The sequence below is a fragment of the Alligator sinensis genome, unplaced genomic scaffold (assembly GCF_000455745.1).
Source record: "Alligator sinensis unplaced genomic scaffold, ASM45574v1 scaffold505_1, whole genome shotgun sequence".
Lineage (NCBI taxonomy): Eukaryota > Metazoa > Chordata > Crocodylia > Alligatoridae > Alligator > Alligator sinensis.
In genome coordinates, this window is record NW_005841940.1 from 865,017 (window position 1) to 874,692 (window position 9,676).

General features: G+C 45.0%; 1 protein-coding gene across 1 annotated transcript in view; it reads left to right on the top strand.

Annotated features, from left to right (window-relative positions):
- Positions 1-9,676, top strand: part of LIMK2 (LIM domain kinase 2) — a 35,753-nt gene that overhangs the window by 271 nt on the left and 25,806 nt on the right. The window contains exon 2 of the mRNA XM_014518119.2: positions 3,697-3,801. Within this exon, the coding sequence (XP_014373605.1) occupies positions 3,697-3,801 (105 nt within the window). The remainder of the gene's footprint in view (positions 1-3,696; positions 3,802-9,676) is intronic.

Genomic DNA, 9,676 nt, shown 5'->3' on the forward strand with positions numbered 1-9,676 from the left:
GACCCCCGGCGCCGCGCCTCTGAAGTGCCTGGAGGCGCAGGACGGCCCGCCCGGCAGCCCCGCGCCTCCTCCGGCCTTGCCCTGCTGGGCGCGGAAGGGCGGGCCCGGCCCTGCAGGTGTCGCTTCAGGCACTTGCCCTCGGCTCTGAAGCATCTCCCAGATCCCCTGGAAATAGCGGTGCTCGCGTGTCCCGGCTAAGAGGAGGGTGCAGCAGGGTTTGTGGCTTCCTGCATCTTCCTCTTGGTTCTGAAATCAGCCTTGATACTGTGAATACAGCCACGTGCTGCGCTGCCCCGTAGTCCAGGGAGCAGGAGGAGAAGAGGCGGCTCCAGGTATGGAGCCAGAAAGAACCGGAGGAAGAGCTGACAGCTTGTGCTAGGTTTGGTTGGAGCTCAGGTATACAGTCTGGTTTCAGTATCAGACTGTATATCTGTATCCGGCTGTATATCAGTATACAGTCTGGTTTCATTCTGGCCAGCAAACTGTTGCTATGTAGAGCAGGGTCTTGTTTGCGGTTTCCAGGAGAAGCCTGCTTTTGACATTTCAAAAGTAACCTTTGTCCTGGGGCTTGGAGGAGTGAGTGAGTGGGGGAATGCGACATCTCTTCTCTGGGGCTTCTTGCTTTGTGCATAATGGCAAGGGTGAGGCTGGGACTCTGGGCTCAGAATTTCTTAATATGTAGAAAGCAGGACGTGGCATAAAGAGAAAAGAGTCTTTCTCTGTAGATCATGTAAGGATGCTCAGAGAGCATCCTTACACATGTAGGTAGGGATCACTGTTTAGTCAGGCTTCTCTCCAACCTTTGACTTCTCTCCATCTTTGGTTCCCTGCCTTGCTTTTCTACTTTTCCAGGTTTACAGTTTTCCCTGGTGTGTCAACTTGATGCTCAATTCATCCACTTCTACATGGTGTGCTAACAGTGCTAACTTCCAAGTCATGAACTGTTGGATGCACAATGTCCTTGTTCAGCAGATTGTTAACAGTTCTCTTGAGGCCCACAGAGTAGGCTGTGCCTAGCTGTCTGTGCTAGGTCACTGGTTTATCAGCTCTGCTGCTCCCCCTCCCTCATGGCTGAATGTTTCTTATACTTCAAGGAGGAAAGGTTAAAAATTTCTTTGCTGTTAGTCATGCTTTCTAGATCATATTGGGGAATGTATCTGAGCTTCATCCTCAGTAATGATCTTCTTCGGTAAATCATAGCGCTCCCAAAGAGTGTATTAGGAGGGACTTCAATGGGAACAGGTCAGTGACATATACCCTCTGCTGCCTTCTTTGAAGCGACTCTTTCACACACATGCACATTGACCACAAAGACTGGTATTAACAGCATTAGCACTGGAAACCCCGGCATCTTAAGACGGAGCAGTGATCCAGTGCCACACTCCTGTTTTTGTCCAAAATTTCACTGTGGTGAGACAGCAAGCACTGCTGGAAGGGAAGAGTCACTTCTGAATTGAAGCTCATTTAGGGTATTGTAGGAGACTTGACACCAAAATGCTTTTATTTGGTCATGTATAGTGCACGGCCTGTTGTGCGATCTGGCCTCTTTGCAACAGTATCGCCCGAAGTGTAGAGTCCACACAATGGCAGTTAGGTTATCTTAACCCCTCTATAGCAGCTTCCATGCATATATTTGGGATGGACAGGCAGCAAAGTTTAGAGGACTCTGCCTGTTGTGAGTAGCTGGAATTGTAGATTCTAGTGTGGCCAGCAATCTGCCCTACAGCCTTGGGCAAGTAACTTCCCTTCTTTGTGCTTTTGTTCTTCCCATCTGTAAAAGGACCTGTTTGCCTTCCACATGAGGGTGTTTGCTTGTATGGTGCCACAAAATTCTGAATTACTTCTGTGAGCTAAATATAATAACACCTTTATTCCTTCTTGTTCTAGGATAACGCAGTAGTTTAGAGAAGGTGGACACTGAGATTGTATCAGTGTTAGTAATTTCTTTAATGATTGGACCAGGATATTGTGCCAGAGGGACAGACGAAGAAATGAGAGGAAGACAAAATAAACCATGCTCCTTATGAACTCTGGGACTGGCTTTGAAAAGAAACTTTGGCTGTTACCCTGCAGCACTCTGCTGTTTTCTTTTCTTAGCATTAAAAAAGTTTAGCATCTCTGCTGGTGCTGGACATACCTGGCTGGTCAGTAAGCAGGAGCAGTGCTCTGCTTGACATGGCCATTGGAAATCTGGGAAGGAAAATCTAAGTTAGAGAAGAGTGGAAACCCAGAGGTTTTGCGTTCTTGCTTTCAAGATATGGGACACAAATGCAGTAGCCTTGAGGCTTGGGAAACAACCTGCAAAGTTGCTACATGTGCCCTTCAGCCTCAGGAGGAGTCCAGCAGAAGTGATTAAGGCAGAGTCTGAGCCTGTAGGAGAGGGGCATGCTAAGCAGAAGCTCTGACTGCTTTATATGAGCCAGTGGAGGGGTGGTAATTGTAGGAAGAAATTTGGAAATGGTTTTGCTTCAGCCAGGAGATTTTTCTTTTACCTCAGTGCTGTGCCCCACCCTGTTCTGACCTGCTGCAGACTCTTCAGCACTAACAAATGACCCTGAACAGGAACCACCTCCTGTTCCCTGTGGCCCAGGGAAGGTGGGGGCGATGGAGCTGCTGTCATGCTTTCCTGTTCTCTGAAAACTGGCTGCTCATGAGCTGGAAATCCAGGCACTTAGCTCAGTGGTTTCTTCCTTTGTTTTCAAAGCTCATGGGCAGCCTGAGCTGAGCCAAGCTGTGGTAGCAGAAAGAGACCGCTCCAGTTTGAGATCTGCCCAGCTACATGACATGTTCTTGTGCAGTCTTGTGCGAACCTAGCTCTTAACTTTGGCTTCCCAGTTGCTCCTTCTTGGGTTTCATGACTTTTGTGCTTCCCCCTGCACTTGGAATAGTGCCAAACCTCTGTTAAGCACCCACTTGCCATTCAAAATCCTCACCCCACCCCACTCATTGCAGCCACTATCCCAGACTTGTTAGAGTCTAGGACAGTGGTTCTCAACCTTTCTAGACTTGAGGCACTCCTCAGAAAATGAAGCTCTGAGCTTTCACATGTTTTTTTGACTATAGAAAATAGAGCAATTCTTATGTAGCAAGGAACTTGGACAATAATGGGTCAGAATGATTTGGATTCCTATTTGAAATCTCTGGGTTTAGCTTGTGAATCTCCATTGGGGCATGTGATTTCCTTCTAGGAATGAGTGAGCTGACTGCCAGTCAGAGCTGTTATCCAATAACCAGAATTCTCCCTATTCATCCTTTTTCCCTCTTTCGTTTGTATGCTGGGAAATCCAGTTAATTAAGCAAGTGAATGTAAATGCTATGTGCTGAGTCAGCAGCCTGGGGCAAATGAGGAATTAACTCCCTGATTTAGCCTAGTATGGAGTAGTTGAAACATTGAATCTGTTTGTCAAGGAGCAAGGCAGCCAAGTGTGACAGGGTCTTTTGTGACAGATCTGCAAGACGTCTGCTGCAGAGGGCAAAGGTGCTGATGACTGCAGAGAGAGCCCTTGGGAGATCAGGACAGCAGATGTGTGTACAGAGGCATGAAAGTTTTAGAGTACTCCCACCACCCCTGTCTTCTATGGTGGAACACAGGGTTTTGGACATTGCTGTTGGCATAGCTCGTTCTTTTTTGGACTGGATCTCCTGTGGTGCAAAAGGAACTTGTGCTGTTTATCAGCTGTTAACTTTGTTCTTGTGTGCAGGTGAGGAGGTCTGGAGATGCCTGGGATGCGGGGACAGTATTGCTGCTGACCAACGACGGTATAGAACTGTTAATGAAGCTTGGCACAGCTCCTGCTTCCGGTAGGTCAAGTCTCTAGCCTGTTTAAATGCTGTTTTTCCCTGTTCTTACCCACCAGTGTCTTAAGCATCCACACTCAGCAGATGCTCTAATAGGTTAAATAGGTGGCATGGTTTTTACTGTCACCTCCTGTGCCTGACCCAGTCTGGGACAATCTTGCTGAATGATTACATGTTCCTGCTCATTGCACAGTTCTGTTGCTAGCGGTAGTACTCTGAAACTAAGTTGCTATTCTAACAGTAGTCTGAAATGATCGGAGAAATTAATAAATTCATAGATTGTTAGGGGCTGGAAAGGACCTCACAGATCATTGGGTCCAGCCCCCACCCCGCTCTAGGCAGGAAGACAACTGGGGTCAAGTGACCCCAGCGAAGTGACTGTCCAGACTCCTTTTGAAAACCACCAGGGCAGGTCACTGCACCGCCTCGCGGAAGTTTATTTCACAGTCTGGACACCCTGACTGTGAAGGAGTTTTTCCTGGTATTAAGCCTAAGCGGCCTTCTGCTTGTATCCATTGGTCCTGGTCTTCCCCAGGGGTGCCCTAGTGAACAGTTGTACACCAAGCTCCTGCTGCTATGCAAACATCTGCACACCTGGGAATACAGATAAAATAAAAACGAAAGGTCTGACGGTCGCAGCAGTGATAGGCTGCATATTTCTATTAGCCATATCCCAAAGCAATACCTGTTGACAAAGTTGAGGCAGTTTGAATAGCTGTTGCTGTTTTGTTTCCCCTGTGTGCGGAGGAAGGGAGATGGCGGGGTGTTGCGGAGAGATATGGGAAAATCCTTTCCACTCATTTTCTTGCCTTTCAAGCCCATAAGATCTAAAAACTTGGTAGTCATTTCATCTAACAACATAACTGTCAGCAGAGGAAAGGGGAAGGAGGCTGTGAAATCCTCTGCTCCCTGCCAGCAGAGCATTGTACCTTTAATTTGTGTTTCATGAGTCAGCTATTCAGTTGCCATACCACCCAACTGCACTTTCTTGGGAAGCCTGTTTCAGGATGCTACAGGACCTGCAGCTTTTGCTGGTAATAGTAACTGTGTGAAAACTCTTGCTCAATCTCTAGAGTTTCTTGCCTTCACTTTGCTTTTTTTCCCTTTCACCCAGTCTCGTTTTGGCAACATCCAAACAAAGGGTGGTTTCAGAGGTGGATTAGATATGTCAGGAGAGGCATCTTTTGTCTTGTTTTCAAAAACAAAATGTCCTAAAATCACTGAGACAAAGATCATCATCTGTGGTTGGTGGGGAAAAATGTAGCGGGCTGCCAAAATGCTTGTAGCTCTGGCAGGTCATAAGATGTGACTAATCCAGGTGACAGAACAAAGACTGATCTCTGCAACTGGTACTCTGAACTCCTGTAAATTGGGCTTCTGGCTTTCCAGGGCTCCCTTTGATTATGCTTGCGAGAGAGGCTTTGGTTTATACTTGTCTAGGTGCTTTTCCCTGTGTGACCTTGCAAGGTGAGGCATCTCTCAAACAGTGTAGCAGCTGGACTTGAGATTGTGAATTAAACTACATGAATGCTTGATACTGGGCTGGTAGAAAGGCTTATATCCTTTTCTGGGTGACAAATACAATCTTTCCTGGTCTTATTCATGTTTGCACAGTCCTACTAAGAGCAAAATTTAGTCCTGTGTGCTGCACTACTCCATAATACAGTGTCCAGTTTAATCTGAAGGTTGGCAAACAAATGTTGGCCAATTTCTCTTGCTGTGGGTTGTGCGCTAAACACCTAGTCCAGTTGATAATCTGTCATGTGCTTCCCTTACTGCCCCATGTGCTCAACTGGCTCCCGTGCCCAGTTAAGCTGCTGGGCCGAGTTCTGTTACAATGAGAGTTTACAGTAAAGGAAACTGCCCTTCCTTTTTTCCTAGTTCCAGGGTGGGGCTGTCCATTACAACAGATCCCACATTTTTATGTAGCTGCCCCCCCCTTTCTCCTCACCGGCCCAGACATGCTGAGCATAATCTTGCGCTTAGTATCCCATTGCCAAACTTTAAAGGCCTCTATGGGTAGGAGGCCTTTGGCAGCTGGTAGCTGTGAGTTCCAGCAGCTCATGGAGAGTTGTTTACAGGCTTCCTGCAAGTTAGCTGACTTTTTGGCCAGGCACATAATTGCTGTAATGCAGATTGGCCTCTCTCCAGCCTCATTAGCTCTGTTTATCCTTCCTTAGGCTAGCCTGCTGATCACACTTTGAGGTGGCAGCGGCTGATGTGCATGCCTCTCTCTGAGGATTTAAGCTTTCTGTCACTTCCCTCCTTCCTCAAACAGCATGCTTAGAAGCTTTGACTGTGAAGTATAAGTGCATTCTCATTTGACTTGTATCTTGGGTATCTTAAATCATCTGCTAGTCAGCTGGTGCTGAAGCTTGAACCTGCCGAGGGAGAGTCAGCAGTGGAAGCTTCTTAGAAGGTGCTGTGAATTACTTCTGCATGAAACTTTGGGCACGTGAATTCTGCTGGTTTCCACTGACGGCGTCTGCTTTCATGACCAGCCAGCTTCCATCCCACTTTGAATTGTGTGGGCATTTCATGTGGGCCTGATATTAGGGTGGGTTTTCCTTAGATTGCCTGTGTGTTCAAAGGGATGTGTGAGGAGGGGTCTCCTCCTTGGTAGGTCTAAATTGCTGTTACCAAAAGGATCACTGGAAAGAAGATTCAATTACTTTTCTAATAAAAAAAAAAAAAAAAAAAATCAAACTAAGTTGCATCACCTTTAAAAAGAACTCAGCGCCACAAGCATTCAGTTCCACACGTATCCAGCATAAACTGAATGACATCACAGTGCAACTAAAGAAAGAGCAAATTCCATCTAATTGCTCCCAGGCACACCCGAGAACTTCTTTTCCCAGGGCATGCAAATCTTGTTGTCTTCAGAATGTGACTTCCCTTCCTGAGATTGCCGACACACAGATGAGTTGGGTAGCTTGCCCTTGGCTACGGAATAGGCACTCAAGCTGACTGGTTACTGTATGCTAACTCCTCTTCCTTGTTTCTGGCTGATAAATGTGTTATAGCTAAAAATATTTGGTCACCGTTGCTTTTCCATATCAGTAATGCATGTTGCCAAAGAGAAGTTGCATATTCAATGGGAGTGGACCGTGATCAGAAATGGGGAGTGGCAGAGGCTTGGTGAATTGTTTGGCAAACAATGCATCTGTTGCAAATGCAGGTTTGATCACTCTGAAACTATTTGTGAGTTCAGAAATGGAGTTGCTGCATCAAGTTTGGCTGGAAGAAGCTTCTTGGGGCCGGTTTCACAAAACTACTTCAGAAAGCAGTTTGGGGAAGCAGGGGGATGTTAACATCTTACCCAGTTGGTTGAGGGCGTTCACCCAGGATGTGGGAGACCACAGTTCAGTTTCCTCTTAAATTTGAGGATAACCTCAAACCTGAACTTACTCTCAACTCTTTGAAATAACTGAACTGAAATGAATGATGTTTAAAAAGTACAAGTGTGAAGTCTCACAGGAAGTCAAGTCACCAGCATGGGAGAAGTCAGTGAGGAAGTGCCTGGATCACAAGTCTGAGGTGACAAGTTAGCTATATATAGGTGCTCCTGCAGGTATGGAGTTTTTTTTTCTCCTCTTGTCTTATTTCAGTTCAGTAATTAGCTCATTGACAACTGAGAAGCCATTAGGAACTATGAAAAGCAGGAAAGCCGGTCTTCCATTTTCTAAGTGTGAACAAAAAGGAGGTGAGAGTTGAGATGAGATGAACTCATTCTAAAAAGCTGATGGGCATCATGACCAGAAGCAACACATTTGATTTACAAACTGCACATGACAGTAGCTCCAGAAACTGTCAGATGCATCAGTTTTAAATTAAAGATTGTTCTAGTGATAAACCTGCCTGTGCAGCCCACAGAATTTAGTTTTACCCAAAAGGAACATTTAAAACTGCCAGTTTTCTTCTTTATAATCAAATTCCAATTTCTACCTAAAAGTACCTTAACACAGTGGGTTAAAAAACCCGAACTTAAAGAAAACCCCATTGCTCATTTTTTCTAACGTAAAATGTTAAATTTTAAGAACTGAAATAAGTTTTCAGATGTAGAACTGCATGTGTTCTTTGTTAGCAACACAAAAGTACCAAATATAGTTTTTTTTTAAAGACTATATATGGTTGCAAATCAACATGTTTTTGTGGTTACCAATTAGGAACCAATTGTGTAAATGCAAAACAAATATAAAATAGGTTTAAATAAGTTTCTTGCTTGCTGATTTAAGTGAATTCAATTCAGTCAATCACCTTGACTTTTAAATCAAGATGCCTAGCAGGCTACACAGTGTTCTGGGGTCACTTGCTCTCATTTTGATCCTGTTTCACTTAGTTCCTACAGCAGTGAAAATACCAACTCATATTTTCTGTTTTCAGGTGAGTTTTCTAACCTCCAGGGCATAGTTGCCCTTTTCAAGCTCAATTGCTTGATTACTTTTAGAGAGTAGAGGAAAAAATGCCAGAGCCCTACTTTATTGTACCCAGAATGGTTAGAGCTCTCTTCTGAAAGGTGAAAGAGATGGCCTTGAATCTCTTCAGGCAGCGGGAGAAATGGAGCATGGGTTTCCTTCAGATTCCAACATCTGGGCTATTGGCTAAAAAGGGAACCTGTGCTTGAGATGGCTGTTGTGTGTGCAAATCTAGCTTCTTTCAGGCACTTGTAAGAAAAGAAAATGGGTTGTGTTGTCCTAAGTGGAACATCTCCTTTCATCCAAAGTAAAACTTGGTGCCTCTGTGTTTTGAGGAGACAAAATGGTGTTTATTTGGGGACAGATCAGTTTGTTTATTTTTTTATTCTCTGTTTAGCTGAACTAAAAACTAATTCGTTTTTTGCACAGCTGTGGAGCGTCAATGAGGGAGAGGAGCTGGCTGATCACTGGAGATGAGCCTGATGGCTTGAAAGGAGCAAAGGAACATGTGGAATAAAAGATGCTCTGCACTGTAGCTTCCAATTGCATTTGAAGGTTCAGGTTTGGGAAAGCCATCAGTGTGGTTTTCTGTTATGACCAAGTGCCCATGTGTCAGTGCTTTGTTAGTCAATAGCAAAAAAAAAAAAAAATGTCCTGGGTTGAGGGGAGATGTTATATCTCTTGCTATAAATATCTTCTGGTGCCTGTTTTCTTTGGTCTCCATAACATTCCCAGACAGCAGCATAAAGGCGACAAGATTTTGGATGGCTTCACTGCTACGTGAAGAATTCTGAATAGCAATAGTGAAACAGGCAAGTCTTATTTTACTCTGTGACTGCTTAATAAGCTGTGAAGAGCAGCAGAGGTGCTATACTGTAGTCATCTGTCTGCAGATTTAGGAAGACTGCTGTATCTGTTTGCTTCTGGATTTTTCTTGCCAACCAAGAAATTGATGCCTTGGAGACCTCCACCACTTGCCTCACTTTGAGAAATGCATGCACAAACTGGGCTTCATCTCCTGAACCCAAAAAAGTGCAACATTGTAAGTGATAAAAATCCAAACCATGTAAGAGTGCAGTTTAAAATGTAGGACTAATGCTTTCTGCCTGTTGTTTTGCTCTTCAGCTTATGAATAGTGCTGAGTTTTTATGCACCTTGCACATGAACTGAAGGCCAGAACAAATGTTGCTTTCAGCAAAAAGCAGCTGAAGTAGTGAGCAGAGCTTCTTGTCCTTCTGTCTCCTTTCCCTTTCCTATCTTCTGCAGATTTTGGTCACTGTAGGCCCTGGAGAGGGCCCCAGAGGTGAAAGGTCAGTGTTTTGCCTATTAATTCTGCAGCTTCCTAAGGTGTCTCTCTAGTGATGTCTTGGAAGTAGATAGGATAGTCAGAGTGAGATTCAACAGCCAGCTTTTAGGCTGAGAGAGGAGCAGTTACTTAGTGTCTGCCTGCAAACAGGGCAGCA